The sequence below is a fragment of the Hypanus sabinus genome, chromosome 9 (genome assembly GCF_030144855.1).
Source record: "Hypanus sabinus isolate sHypSab1 chromosome 9, sHypSab1.hap1, whole genome shotgun sequence".
NCBI classification, from domain to species: Eukaryota; Metazoa; Chordata; class Chondrichthyes; order Myliobatiformes; family Dasyatidae; genus Hypanus; species Hypanus sabinus.
In genome coordinates, this window is record NC_082714.1 from 97128402 (window position 1) to 97144288 (window position 15887).

The 15887-nt window shown below is 43.3% G+C and overlaps 1 protein-coding gene across 2 annotated transcripts in view; it reads right to left on the reverse strand.

Moving 5' to 3' along the window:
- The window catches only part of bnipl (BCL2 interacting protein like), an 81644-nt gene extending 73100 nt beyond the window's left edge, over positions 1–8544 (reverse strand). For both annotated transcript variants that reach the window (XM_059980315.1, XM_059980314.1), the window contains exon 1: positions 8328–8544. In XM_059980315.1, coding sequence (XP_059836298.1) covers positions 8328–8416 — 89 coding nt within the window. In that variant the 5' untranslated portion in view covers positions 8417–8544. The remainder of the gene's footprint in view (positions 1–8327) is intronic.
- Positions 8545–15887: the final 7343 nt, after the last annotated feature.

Genomic DNA, 15887 nt, shown 5'->3' on the forward strand with positions numbered 1-15887 from the left:
AGCGTGACTTCAGCGGCTGAGAAGATGTTGGGAGTCCATTATTAAGGATGAAATCTCGGGGTAGTAGGAGGCACATGATAAAATAGAGCACAGCCAGCATGGTTTTCTTAAGGGAAAATCTTGTCTTGACAGATCTGTTGGAATTCTTTTGAGGAAATAACATGCAGGACTGACAGGATGTGCTGAACTTAGATTTTCAAAAGGCCTTTAACAACAAGAGCCCAGGGTAGTACAGGAAAGATACTAGCATGGGCAGACCATTGGTTGATTGGCAGGAGGCAAACAGCGGGATAAAGGGATTCTTTTTGGATTGGTTGCCAGTGTCCAGTAGTGTTCCACAGGGGTCCGTGTTGGGACAGATTCTTTTTACGTTGTATGTCAACGATTGGTTGATGGAATTGATGACTTGGTGGCCAAGTTTGCAAACAATATAAAGATAGATGGAAGGGCAAGTAGTGTTGAGGAAGCAGAGAGGCTGCAGAAGGATTTAGACAGATCAGGAGAATGGGCAAAGAAGTGGCAAATGGAATACAGTGTCATGCACTTGGGTAGAAGGAACAAAAGCTTAGACTATTTCCTAAATGGGCAGAAAATTCAAAAATCATAGGTGCAAAAGCTACTTGGGAGTCCACATGCAGGATTCCTCAACATTTAACTTGCAGGTCGAGTCAGTGCTGAGGAAGGTAAAAGCAATGTTAACGTTCATTTTGAGAGGACTCAAATGTAAAACAAGGATGTAATGCTGAGGCTTTATAAAGCACTGGTGAGGCCTTACTTGGAGTATTGTGAGCAGTTTTGGGCTCCTCATCTAAGAAAGGATCTGCTGGCATTGGAAAAGGTCCAGCAGAGGTTCATGGGAATTATTCCATGAATGGAAGTGTTAACGTATGAAGAGTGTTTGATGGTTCTGGGCCTGTACTCACTGGAGTTTAGAAGATGAGGGAAGATCTCATTGAAATCTATCAAATGATGAAAGGTCTGGGTAGAGGGGATGTGGGAAGGATGCTTCCTACAGTGGGTGAGTCTAGGACCAGAGGGCACAACTTCAGAATAGAGGGACATCCATTTAGAACAGAAATGAGGAGGAATTTCTTTAGCCAGATGGTAGTGAATATGTGGAATTCATGGTGGAAGCCAAATCATATTAAAAGCAGAGGTTGTCAGTTTCTTGATTAGTCAGGGCTTCAAAGATTACAGAGAGAAGGCAGGAGAATGGGATTGAGAAGGATAATAAATCAGCCATGATGGAAAGGCGGAACAGGCTCGGTGGGTTGAATTCCGTTCCTGTGTTTTACTGACTTACATTGTGGATTTGGATGTCACGATACATTCCATTCAATTCCACATAAAAATTCCTTCCTCAGAGATAATATATTGGATTAGATAACAGGCTCTGAATAAATGGGTCATTCCTGGATTGGCAATCAGTAGCTAGGGAGGTACACCAGGGATCAGTAGCTGACGTCAACTATTTATAACAGAGAATAGGGTAAAGCAATCAAGTGTGTCAGTGTTGCAGATGACAGCAAAAGTGTGCAGAGAAATAAAATGTGAGTGGGCAAAAGCTGAGTAGATAAGTCATACAGCAGGGAAAAAGGCCTTTTGGGGGAATTCATTCATACTGGCCGACTTGCACAGCAAGCTCGTCGCATCTGTCCACATATGGCCCACAGGCCATGGATAAGATAAAATGTGCAAAAATGTGAGGGGAAAACATGAAAAAGTTAGTGTTATTATTTTTACAATGAAACTTTGAAGTGTTGTGGTACTTTTTATTTTTGTCGAGTGGTGATACCGTTCTCAGTCAGCGATTCAGATTTGTTTATTTATAGCATGTGATCGAAACACACAGTAAATTCATCATTTAGGTTAACAACCAACACACCTGGGGATGTGCTGAGGGCAGCCCGCAAGTATTGTTGCACATTCTGCTGTCAACATAGCATGTCTACAGATTTCATCAGAATAACACAAGCTATTGTGTTATTGTGCTTTTTCAAGGATGTTCACACATACCATAACTACTGCCCTTGTTTTCATCAATGTTACAAGTTTGGGAGGTGATATTATTGCCTAAGCAATAACTGGTCCAGTGCAACATTGTCTCATTTCTATATATGTTATGTGATTATGTACATGTATATAGTTAAATGACAATAAACTGGACGACTTGAACTGTGAGATGAAATTTTGCAGATACAGAAAATCTGGAAAGCTGGAGGAACTCAGCAGATCAGACAGCATCTATGGATGAAAATGAACAGGGTCTCAGCCCTACTTATTTTCCACCATAGATGCTGCCTGACCTGCTGAGTTCCTCCAGCATTTTGGCTGCATTAATAACTGTAGAGCACTTCATAGGTGTCAGGGGTAGAGGGTCGCGAGTGGGCTGCTTAATCCTAGATGGTGTCAAACACCTTGAGAGTAGTGGGTGCTTTGCTGAACCAGGCAAGCAGAGAACCAATACATGTTGTGTATTTAGATTTCAAAATCCACTCCAAAAGGCTTCTGACTTGTGTTTGTAAATGGTGGAGAAGTCCTGGGAGTGACAGAAGGCGAGTCATTCACTGAAAGAGATACGGTGATGGAAGTCAATACTTTGGCTCACTGTCTGTATCAACTATCAACCACCTACTTAAACTAATTCTATACTAATCCTGGTTTAAATCCTCACATTCCCTGACCCATCCCACCCCACTGCTCACCTCCTCGTTGTAGCCAATTAACCAACCTGCCTGGATTAAACCCATTCAGTCACAGCAAGAATGTGGAAACTTCACCCAAACATTGCCAGAGATCAGTGAGCTCCACCAGCTAGGTCACAATGCTGCACTTGGAGCAGGTCTCCTGGACATCAAGCAGCTTCTGTCCACAGTACTGTGTGGCTGATCCAGCCAGGTTCCTGGTCAGCAGTGAACCCTACACTACGAATGGTGGATGAATTGATGCTGATAGTGCCATTGAAAGTCAAGGATACTGACTAAAGAGGTAATTGCCCTTTCCTGGTCATTGCCACATCAGCCCATGTCTGAACATTGCCAAGATCCTGCTCCATGCAGCCATAAACTACTGACGAGTTGGAAATGGAAGTGAAAATTGCGCAACATCCCCACTTCTGATCTCAATGGAAACAAGATCATTGAGGAGTCAGTTGTGGATGGACATTGGCTTGAGGAACCTCTGGAGTGATGTCTCGAATCTAGGATGATTAACCTCTCTCACACATACCCATCATTTGAGGTATAGTACAGGAATGTTTTCTTTTGATGCACACTGGTTTTAGATTTATTTGGATGTTTGGATGGCATGGTCAGTCATTCATGCTTTAGTGTCAAGTTCATCCACTCTCAACTCACCTCTGGAATACCATGTTTGGACCAAGGAGTAATGAAGTGTGGAGCTTTGGAAACTATACTCTACACCACCATGTAAACTTTGTTGAAGATGGTCTGAATCTGATTAATTGTTCAATGACAAGTTGTATGTCCACTCAGGATCCAAAACTTACAACATATTTTCAGAATAAGAGGCTGCCATTTAAGATTAGGGTAATCAAGTTCTTCACTCAAAAAGTGAAAGAATCTCTGGAATTCCCTATTTTGGAGAGAGCAATGGAAGTGTAATTATCAAGTACAAGCAAGGCCTACAAAGGGAATCAACAGGCTTATGAGGAAAAGTGAAAAAGTGGGTCTGAAACTCAAATTGGATAAGCTATGATCATATTGAATAGCAAAGCAGGCTTGGTAAGTGGGTGGGGTCCACTGGCCTGACCCCAGCCCCTCACTTTTACATTATGATCATTTCTTCTAGTGGCTAAGGCGTTGGTCTAGTGATCTAAAGGTTGCTAATTCAAGCCTCAGCTAAGGCAGTGTGTTGTGTCCTTGAGCAAGCCACTTAACCACACATTGATCCACGACAACACCAGTGCCAAGCTGTATCGGCCTTTGTCCTTCCCTTGGACAACATCGGTGGCGTGGAAAGGGGAGACTTGCAGCGTGGGCAACTGCTGGTCTCCCACACAACCCTGCCCAGGCCTGCACCCTGGAAAGTTTCCAGCGTGCAAATCCACGGTCTTTCGAGACTAACGGATGCCTATATTGTAGATAAAGTAGCAATTGACTTGTACATTCTACCTTGTTGTAGAGTCATAGAAAAGTACAGCAGAGAAACAGGCCCTTCAGCCCATCTAGTCCATGCTGAACCATTCAAACTTCCTGCTCCCATCGACCTGCACAGGACCATACCCTTACCATCCATGTACCCATCCAAACTTCTCTTAATCATTGAAATCGAGCTCGCATACACCGCTTGAGCTGGCATTCTACACTCTCATGACCCCCGAGTGAAGAAGTTTCCCCCAATATCTCCTTAACTTCTCAGCTTTCAGCTTTAGCTGTAGTCCTACCCAACCACAGTGGAAAAAGCCTTTACCCTATCTCTACCCTTCATAATTTTGTATAACTCTATCACATCTCCTCTGAATCTTCTATGCTCCAAGGAGAAAAGTCCTTATAACTCAGGTCCTCCAGTTCCAGCTACATCCTTGCAAATTTTCTCTATACTCTTTCAACCTTATTTTCATCTTAACTGTAGGTGGGTTACCAAAACTGGGCACAATACTCCAAATGAGGCCTCACCAACACCTTATACAACTTCAACTGAAGATGCCATCTCTGTACCCAATACTTTGATTCATGAACGCTAATGTGCCAAAGCTTTCTTTACAACCCAACTTTCAGTGAATTATAGACCAGTACTCCCAGATCCCTTTGTCCCAAAGCACTCAGTGCCCTGTTGTTCACTGTGTAAGCCTAACATTGTTGGTTCTACTAAAATACACCTTGCACTTCTCCGCATTAAGTTCCATCTTCTGTTTTTCAGCCCATTTTTACAGCCAGTCCAGATCCCTCTGCAAACTCTGATTGTCTTTCTTGCTGTTCACTGCACCCCCAATCCTGGTGTCATCTGCAAATTTGCTGATCCAGTTAACCATATTATCATTGAGGTTGATGACAAACAACATCGGGCCCCAGCACCAATCCCTGCGGCACACCACCGATCACAGGCCTCCAATGAAAGGGGAAACCATCTACTATCACTGTCTGGCTTCTCCCAGGAAGCCAATATCTAAACCAATTTACCATGTCATCTTGAATGCCAAGCAACTGAACCTTTTTAACCAAGCTCTCAGATGGGACCTTGTCAAATACCCTGCTAAAGTCCACATAGACAACATTCACTGCCTTGACTTCATCCACTTTCCTGGTAACTTTCTCAAAAACTCTACAAGATTGGTTAGACATGATCTGCCAAGCTGACTATCCCTAATCAGTCCATGCCTATCCAAATACTCATAAATCCTGTCCCTTAGAATATCTTCCAATAGCTTTTCCACTACTGATGTCAGGCTCACTGGCCTATAATTTCCTGCTTTATTTTTGGAGCCTTTCCTAAACATTAGCTATCCTCCGGCACCCGATCTATAGTTAAGGATGATTTAAATATCTCTGCTAGTTCCTCTGCAATTGCCTCCCAGTGGGTTTGAGGGAACACTCTATCAGGCCCTGAGTGGTCATCCACTGTAATTTGCCACAAGCCAGCAAAGACGACTCCTCTGTAATCTGTACAGGGTCCATGAAGTTGATGCTGCTTTGCCTCACTTCTACAGTCTCTGTGTCCATCTACTGAGTAAATATAGATGCAAAAAATTCATGTCGTGTGGTGTCCTCGATGGAGGAACCAAACACAGTTTGAGTGACAACTTTGTGGAACATTTTGGCTTTCAATTGCCTGTCCATTTAATTCTTAACCCAATCCCAATGACCTTTCTAAAATAGGGACCTCAAACTATATAAATGAAGTCCAACAGGTTTGAGGAACACCATCTCATCTTCCTGCTTGGCACATAACAGCCCTCAACAAATGATATATAACCAACCTTTCCATGTTCAAAATAAGGTCAATTTCTGAGGATTTCTATAATTTCTATTTTGATCTCAATGCAATTTTACCTATCCTTTAGGAATAAAAATCTGTAGTTTCTAGCTTTTGGTCTCAGTGAAGCTTTCAATCTATCACAACAAAATTGATGCTCTAAAATACAAGTCTCTTCAGTTTCTTTTCTTAGATAAAGGCCCCAAAAATGCTGATGATGCTCCGTGTGGTCTGACCAGTGCCTTATAAAGTCTGAGCATTATCTCCTTGTTTTTGTATTCTAGCCCTCTTGAGATGAATACCAATTCTGCATTTGCCTTCCTCACCATCGACTCAACCTGCAAGTCAACCTTTAGAGAATCCTGCAAGACGACTCTCAAGTCCCTTTGCACCTCTGATTTTTGAATTTTCTCCCAAATTAGAAAATAGTCCATATCTTCATTTCTTCTACCAAAATGCATGACCATACACTTCCCTGTATTATTTTCTACCTGCCACTTCTTTGTCCATTCTCCTAATCATTCTGCAGACACCCTGCCTCCTCAACACTACCTGCCCCTCCATCTGTCTTCATATCTTCTGCAAACGTGGCCACAAAGCCACCAAATTCTTCAAATAAATAATTAAATGTTAAATTTGTACAAGGCATTGGTGAGGCCAAATTTGGAATATTGTGTACAGTTCTGTCACCGGATTATAGGAAAGATGTCAACAAAATAGAAAGAGTACAGAGGAGATTTACTAGAATGTTACCTGGGTTTCAGCACCTAAGTTACGGAGAAAGGTTGAACAAGTTAGGTCTTTATTCTTTGGAACGTAGAAGGTTGAGGGGGGGGAACTTGATAGAGGTATTTATAATTATGAGGGGGATAGAGTTGACGTTGATAGGCTTTTTCCATTGAGAGTAGGGGAGATTCAAACAAGAGGACATGAGTTGAGAGTTCAGGGGCAAAAGTTTAAGTGTAACACGAGGGAGAACTTCCTTACTCAGAGAGTGGTAGCTGTGTGGAATGAGCTTCCAGTAGAAGTGGTAGAGGCAGGTTCGATTATTGTCATTTAAAATAAAATTGGCGAGGTATATGGACATGAAAAGAATGAAGGGTTATGGTCGATGGGACTAGGTGAGAGTAAGCGTTTGGCACAGACTAGAAGGGCTGAGATGGCCTGTTTCAGTGCTGTAATTGTTATATGGCTATAAGGTTGTATGGTACAATGTGAAAAGAAGTCCCAACACTGACCCCTGTGCAACAGACAGCCAACCAGAAAAGGCCTCCTTTATTCCCACTCTTTGCCTTCTGCCAATCAGGCAGTCTTCTATCCAGGCTAGTATCTTACCTTTAATACTATGGGCTCTTACTTTGTTGAGCAGCACCTTGTCAAAGGCCTCCAGAAAATCCAAATAAATGACATCCACTGACAATGTTAAGGGGCACCTCATAAAACGAAGGTTCAAGAAGGGAATCTGGGGCTTTGGGTGCTTGGAGACGACAAATGAAGGGGTGACTATCACAGAAGTGGGAAAGAACAGGAGCCATTACCTGAAGCAAGAGATTTTGACCTCTGACATTGCTGAATTGGCAGCCAGTGTAGGTTTACCCACACCCTGGGAGAGCAGGCCTGAGAGCAAGGTAATCATCAAAAGCAGCAGACAGAAGTGTAGGGTAGTGGTGCAGTGGTGATAATGAACAGAATAACGTGCAGAGCTAGAGCTAAGATCTGAGAATGGGACAGAACCACAGGAAAGAGGCATTTGGTTCTGATGTCTGATAGCAGTGGGAAAGAAATAAAAAAACAAGGACTTCCTTCCCAAGGTTCTGGGCCAATCTACTCCTACACAGCACCAATGAAAGAGTTGATCTGATAATCGTATGGCAGCTTACAGTGTGCAGTTTGGCTGTCATGTTTCGAATGACTACTTCACTGGCTGTGAAAAGCTTTGTGCAGTCCAAGACTAGTGAAAAGCGCCATATGCACACCTGGGAAGCTGCAGTCACCCACGGAGCCAGATGACAGGCTGCATTCTCAGTAATGGGGTGGGAACGCTTCTCACACAGGCCAAGGCCTTTCCATCAACTTGGGGAGGCCCGGGCGGCACTCTCCACGGAAACCACTACCAACTATCCAAACAGTGGAGAAACTGAACACACACTGGATTTTTTTTAAAGCTACTAATCATTAGGAAGCATGAAGGAAATTACCCAACGACATAATAATTTAAAGACGGATAAATATTTAGTAATTCGAATAGGGGGTCGAGCTGCCTGGCCAATAAAAACTTGGAGAGGAGGGGAAGGTGAACACAAACTCCTCCTGCCGCCCACCTGACGTGTCAATTTTAGGTCGAAACATGTCCATTTAGTCGACGTCTTCCCCCTCCCTCTTTTCGCACTCACCTCCCATTCTGTTCCGCCGTGTCTCCTTTCCCTTTATGTACCCCGTCTTCTCTCTGCACAGGATCATTTCCCAGTAGTGGCGAATTCATGACATTTGTTACAAAACTAACTTGAAACAAACTTGAGAACGTTCGTACTCTAGGCCAGCCTGTGTTGATCTGATTCCCTTTATTTTGCCAGTCCTATTCCTCACTGCCCCCCACCCCACCTCTTCCTCTTCCCCTTGCCCTCCCCCAATGACGAGGGATCAGAATAAGAAACGAGATTGTCAGCATACACCCTTTTTATTTCGTCAGCTCATTGAACTACGCGTTTATCATTGCGGCCGTTACTGGGTCCTAGTGCCGTCGAGTTTGATCTAAACTGGAGAACCCGTTCAGGAATCTTACCGAAAATATTTATGTTTGCGGTGCATCCCGGTCTAAATTTGCAATGTGTAATTTGAAAAAAAAAGAACTTCATGAGATTATTTAGCTTGGAAAATATCGTACGAGGTTATAACTTAATATTGACTTTGTTTAAACCACACAGGAATGCAAGCTCTGGAATATGGAGCAAATTCAATGTTGTAAATCAGTTCCCTCCTCTCGAAATGCTTGTTGTCTTCCTTGACAATGTGTGACATGTGTGGCTTAGCTGTTTGAGGCGTCACAACTGTTTGCCCATCTCCTCATATAACATTCACACTTAGCGCACTTTTGAGTTAGTTAGTGAGGAGGAGGAGGAGCAGGAACCCAAAATAATCCGGAAAGTTAAAACCACAGACAGCGGTTCAGGTTAATTTGGAATGTCAGCACATCCCCACCAGCTGTCCAGTTTAGAGGAAACGAGCTGTCACTTTGATTTACCAGTGATATCAGTGCAGATTTGGCTGCACGGGAAGCTTTTCGACCCGCTGTGCCCGTGTACCTTGCAAGAGCAATCTAATTACTCCCTCAACTCCTTTTCTACTCCCTCAATCCTCTTTCCACTCCCTCAACCCCCTCTCCATTCCCTCAACCCTCTTTCCACTCCCTTAGTTCGCTCTCGATTCCCTCAACCACTTTTCTACACCCTCAATCTCCTCTCTGCCCCCTCAGTCCCCTCTCCTTCCCATCAGCTCCCTCTTCATTCCCTCAACCCCCTCTCTGACCCCTCATGTCCCCTCTGCTCCCTCAACCCCCTTCCTGACCTCTCAACACCCTCTTTGCTCTCTCCATTCCCTCAACTGCCTTTCCATGGCAATTTCCTCTTTGCCCCCTCGGCTCCTCTCCGATCCCTCAAATCCTCCACCCCACTCCATCAAACTTCCTGCTCCCTTCGCCCCCTCTCTACTTCAACCCCTTTTCTGCTCCCTCAGCTCTCTCTCTCTGCTCCCTCAGCCCTCTCTCTGTTCCCTAAGCCTTCTCTGCTCCCTCAGCCCCCCTCCATCAAACCCCCTCTCCACTTTGCACTGCATGTTTTAATTTTAAAATTAAATGTCCAAAGGTTTCCACTGAATCTGATTCCTTCCCAACACACATTTCAATCCACATGAAAATAAACCATAGTGTTTAAAAACAACCTGTTTCCCTAGTTCTTTTGTCAAATATCTTAGATCTATATCCTCAGGTCACTAATCCTCTGCCAGTGAAAACAGTTCCCCTTATACACTCAGTCATAATTTTAATGCCTCCTTTGTCTTCCCGCTTAACGTTAGAGAGAACAATCCTGACCCTTCCACCAGTCTGCATGTGATTAGTCGCTCATTAGAACCATTCCAGTAACCAGACACTCAGTGGGTCTGACACAGTTGTGCCAATGTTCTCATTTTCAGCTGTGGTTATTGGGTGTGAACGGTGACGTAATTGCAAAGAGATCTAAGTAGCCTTTATCTGCTTTTCTTTTATGTCATCACAGTGATCCCTCCCCACCCGGCTCCCTTTACGCACTCTCTACCCTGACTTTCCTATGGCACCAACCTCTGTCCCACAGTTCAGCTTTGAGAGCAGGTCACAGCAAGGTCGGTGGTATAGACCAGACTGCTCCTGGCTCTCGGTAGAGCAGGTCACACAGAGCCTGTGAGGGACTTGCTCAGGCTTTCTACGTTAGAGTTAAATGCAAGTTTGAGAACATGCAAATATTGGTAGCCTTCCACAGTGAGGAAGAGATTTTGTAAATTTAGGGAGATGTCAACAGAAGGAAGTAGAGTAATACACACAAACTGGTGAAGGGACTTGGCAGGTCAACAATGAAAAGGGAATTCAGAACAGAAATGGTTAATGTATTTGGAAATGGCAAAGAAGGAAATAAAGGTTTATGATTGATCATAAAAATGTAAAGTAACAGAGGTATGTTGGAATGTATGTTCACAGATGATGAAGGTAGATGAGGTGGTTAAGAACACAGCACACTTGCATATTAGGCACGGCACAGAAATATAATAAATAGAAATGTTAACCCAAGCTTTATGTGAAATGCTAGTTAGTTTCCAGTTGTGTGCACAGTTCTGGATGTTACACCAGGGAAGGGATCTGATAGTACGGTGCACCATCACCGGATTTCAGATGGAAGCAAAGGAGAACTGAGGAGAAAGTTTTCAGCAAAACCTCACTCCCTGAAGTGTTCTAGAGACAGAACACCTCCTCTTAATAACTCCCCGAGTGACTACCTGTAGCCTCCATGGCTATGGGCTGAGAGCTGGGAAGTGGGATTAAGCTACAATGGTGGGCAAGAAAACACATTCAATGTCACAAATGTCTATGATTCTTTGATCCAGTCTTGTATAGATGGGTGATACTGGAGAGATGTGGGTGTCACTACAGAGTTGGATATTTATTGTTAATCCCTAACTACATCCAGGTGCCTTGCCTAACCAGTTCAACCCCTGCAAACTGTGTGTTTGCAAGACAGAATGGTTAATAATGGCAGACTGATGAAGGGTCTCAGCCTAAAAAGTTGACCCTTTATTCCTTTCCATCGATGCTGCCTGACCCGCTGAGTTCCTGCATTTTGTTTGTGTAGGTCTGGATTTCCAGGATCTACAGAATTTCCTGTGTTTGTTATTTTCATTACTATTATTTATGTTTTATTTAATTATCTGTATTTAAATTTCACATCTTGTATCATGGGTTTGAACCTGTGCACATGGTTTCTTGGGGTTGAAAAGCAATCAGGTTGTTAGCTGCTCTGACAGTGATAAGGAGAAACTATCTCCAGTGGTAGGAGATTTAGAAACTAGATGGCAATGATTTAAGGCAAGCCAAAAAAACCAAACACACTGGATTATTCAACCTGAAACTTACGTAAAAATGGAGGGAATGGGACAAAATCATTAGCCCTACTAGCACAAATTAACTGATTATCTAGAATGGGGCAAAAGCATCGATGAGTCAGTTGATAAGCTATTAAACAAAGGTTAACAAATGGTTCTCAGAAATGAAAGAACAAGAATGAAGCTGGATATTTCCTGAGAAGGAGTGTTTATGTTAAGAGGAGACATTGGAGGGACTGAGGAGGGACATGATTGAGGTGTATATAATGATGAGGGCATGGGGGAAGACCAGTAAACCTCCCCCCTTCTGGAGATGAATAAAACTCGAGGACATAATTTCGGGTAAGACATTTACAGTGAACTTGGGAGGGACGTTCTTCACTCCGCAAGTGGCACCTGGAACACATTGCCTGAGTGAGTGATAGAAAGAGTCACTGGCAGTAGTAACGAGTTAATAACAGCTAACAAGAACCAAAGGGGAGATGTTTTAGGATACCCCACTGAAGGGCAAAAGGAGTTTGGAGTTTGGCAACCAGAGGTGTCCCGCTCAATGTGGAGAGACCGGCCCAACTTTCCTGCGGACAAGCAGTAAAATTGCCAAAGCATAGAAGGCTTTAGGCTGAGTATTGGAAGGTGGAATTCATACAGATAGGTGTCATTGGTCAACATAGGTCAAATGGCCTCTTTCCATGCTGTACCTTCAGAAGACCCCATCCCCCTACCATGCTGATAACGAGTAATTTTACATCCTCGGATGCATTACGAAATTCATTCTTAATGAAAAAACACACTTTATGTGGAATAATATTCCTCAAACACAAAGTGATAATGACAACGTTATCTGTCTCTTGTGACATTAAGGCAGGGTTCCCAACATTTATGCCATGGACCAATACCATTAAGCAAGGGGTCCGTGGACCCCGGGGATTTTTTCACGTTTTTTTTTGCACTTGAGACGACATCCATTTCTATAATCTCACGCAAAAAAACTATCTCTGTCGTGCAAAAAATGATAAACACAAGAGATTGTGCAGGTGTTGGAAATCTAAGGCCACAGGCTCAAAATGTTGGAGAAATTCAGCAGGTCAGAGTCAAAGAACTCTACTGCACAGAAACAGGTCTTTTCGCCCATCCAGACTGTGCCGAACTTAGTCCCACCAATACATCTCGTCCACCCCCCCCCCATCTGCACCCAGACCCCAGCACTCGATCCATGCATGTACTATCCAAATTTCTCTTAAATTCTGAAATCAACCCCGATTGCATCACTTGCGCTGGCAGCTCGTTCCGCATTCTTACCACTCTGAGTGGAGAAGTTCCCCCTCGTATCCCCTTCAAACATTTCGCCTTTCACCCTTAACACGTGACCTCTAGTTGTCGTCTCACCCAACCTCACACAAAATGCTGGTGGAACACAGCAAGCCAGGCAGCATCTATAAAGAGAAGCACTGTCGACGTTTCGGGCCGACACCCAAGGGACCCAACGTCGACAGCGCTTCTCCCTATAGATGCTGCCTGGCCTGCTGTGTTCCGCCCGCATTTTGTACGTGTTGTTTGAATTTCCAGCATTTGCAGATTTCCTCGTGTTTGCTGCTTGCATTTACCCTATCTATATCCCTCATAATTTTGTATACTTCTATCAAATCTCCCCTCAGCTGAAGTCGGGCAACATGATGAATTGTCTCAGCTCGAAACATCGACTGTTTAAATCCTACCCCCTCATAAATGTTGCCTGACTTTTGTGTGAGTTGCTCTAACGTGCAGAAGCGCGATTAGATGCATCAGGGCGCTTCATTGGCAGTTCAGTGCTCAGTGATATCCGGATGTTAAAGGTACTATAGAAATGTGAGACCGTTTTAAAATCTTCAATATGATGAAACTTAATCGACACAGAATAAAAATGTTTTAATGTACAAATATTTGAAAATCCTGTCTTGTATTTTCACGCAATGAATTGCCATTTGGGCCGCAATCAGTTACTGTCTATCATAAAACCACAGCCTGTTTGGTTTCCCCACCTTTGTGCTGGAAGAGGAAGTTTTTCTCCAAGCCAGTTTCTTCACACGCCGTTTTGTTTTGCGACAGACGGGCTGCAATTTCCTGAATTCGGCACATTGCTGTCCTGCGCTTCCTGTTTTGCATTTTTTGTGCTGGTGTACAGCCAAACTCCACCTCTCACGGCAGGAAGACCTTACGACCTGGTTCTTTAGCAGTGCTGTGGAACATACTGCCCTCTGCTGGCTGCCTCTGGTAGGCAGTATGTTCCAGCATGAGCAGTCGAATTTCAAAATCCGGACACACATGAACGAGGCAGTGCATGCTGGAATCTAGTACAACATTATCAGGAGCTAAAGGAAACAATAAACATAATATAATGGAATTCATTTGCAATTAAAGTCAGATGTAGCAGTGTTACAGTGAAGTAAAGGGAATTATAGAGGCATGAGAGAGGAGCTGGTCAAAGATAATTGAAGGGGAAGCTAGCAGGTATGTCAGCAGAGCAGCAATGACTTGTGTTTCTGGGAGCAATTCGGCAGATGTAGGATGGATGTAGTATTCTAAAGACAGGATGACGCAAAGGTGTCTGACAAGGGAAGTGAAAGCCAAAATAAAAGTATAAGAAGGGGCATATAATAGAGCAACATTTACTGGGAATTTAGAGGACTGGAAAAAATGTAAAAACCAATAGAAGACAACTAAAAAAATCCATGGGGGGGGAGATGAAATATGAAGATAAGCCAGCCAATAATATTAAAAATGATATCAAAAGTTTTTTTCAGATATATAGAGTAAAAGAGAGGCAAGAATAGATATTGGACTGCTGGAAAATTATGCTGGAGAGAGAGTAATAGGGAAAAGGAAATGCCAGATGAACTGAATAAGAGTTTTGCATCAGTCTTCACTGTGGAAGACAATAGTTGGTTCACTGCCGGAAGTTTGAGATGTCAAGAGGCAGAAGTGAGTGCAGTTGCTGTTACTAGGGAGATAGTGTTTGGGAAAGTAAAAAGTCTGGAGGTAGATAAGTCAGCTGGATCTTCAAGTAGCTGTGGAGACATTAGTAATGATCTCACAAGAACACTCTATACTGGCATGGTTCCGGAGGATGGAAAATTGCAAATGTCACTCCACTCTTCAAGAAGGAAGGGAGGCAGAGAAAGACAGGCTAGTTAGCCTGATCTCGGTGGTTAGGAAAATGTTGGTTTGGGGGTACTTGGAGGCACATGATGAAAAAAGGGCAAAGTCAGCATGGTTTCCTAAGGGAAAATCTTACTGACTAATCTGTTGGAATTCTTTGAATAAATAACTAGCAGGACAGACAAAGGAGCATTGGTGTACATTGTGCACTTGGATTTTCAGAAGGCCTTTGACAAGGTGTTGCACATGAAGCTGCTAAACAAGAGCCCAGGGTAGTACAGGAAAGATACTAGCATGGAGAGAGCATTGGCTGGTTGGCAGAGGGTGAAGAGTGAGAATAAAGGGAACCTTTTTGGATTGGCTGTCAGTGACTAGTGGTGTTCCACGAGCATCTTTACTGGGACCACTTCTTTATATGTTGCATGTCAACAATTTGTATGATGAAATCGACAGCTTTGTGGCAAAGTTTGAAGATGGAATACAGTCCGGAAGTGTATGATCATGTACTTTGGTAGAAGGAATAAAAACATAGACTACTTTCTAAACAGGGAGAAAATTCAAAAATCCAAGATGCATGTAGGGTTGCCTAAAGGTTAATTTGGTGATGAGGAATGTGAATGAACACAATGTAAGCATTAATTTCATAAGGACTAGAATATAAAAGCAAGAATGTAATACTGAGGCTTTATAAGGCAACAGTGAAGCCTCACTTAGAAAATTATGAGCAGTTTTCGGCCTCTTATTGAGGAAAGGATGCATTGACATTGGAGCGGATTCAGTGAAAATTCATGAGATTAATTCTGGGAATGAAAGGGTTATAATTTGAGCAACAATGAAGGCTCTGGGCCTGTAATCTCTGGAATTTTGAAGATTCAGGTAGGGGGAGAAGATCTCATTGAAATCTATGGAATGTTGGAAGACCAAGACAGAATGGATGTGAAGAGGATGTTTCCTTTGTTGGGGGAGTCTAGGACCAGAGGGCACAGCATCAAAATAGAGGGACATTCATTTAGAACAGATGAGGAGGAATTTCTGTATTCTGTGACGAATCTGTGGAATTCTTTACCACAGGGAGTTGTGGAGGCCAAGTGACTGGGTGCATTTAAGGAAGAGGTCGATAGGTTCTTGATTAGTCAGGGTGTCTTAATTAGTCTTGATTTGGGGAGAAGGTAGGAGAATGGGGTTGAGAGGGA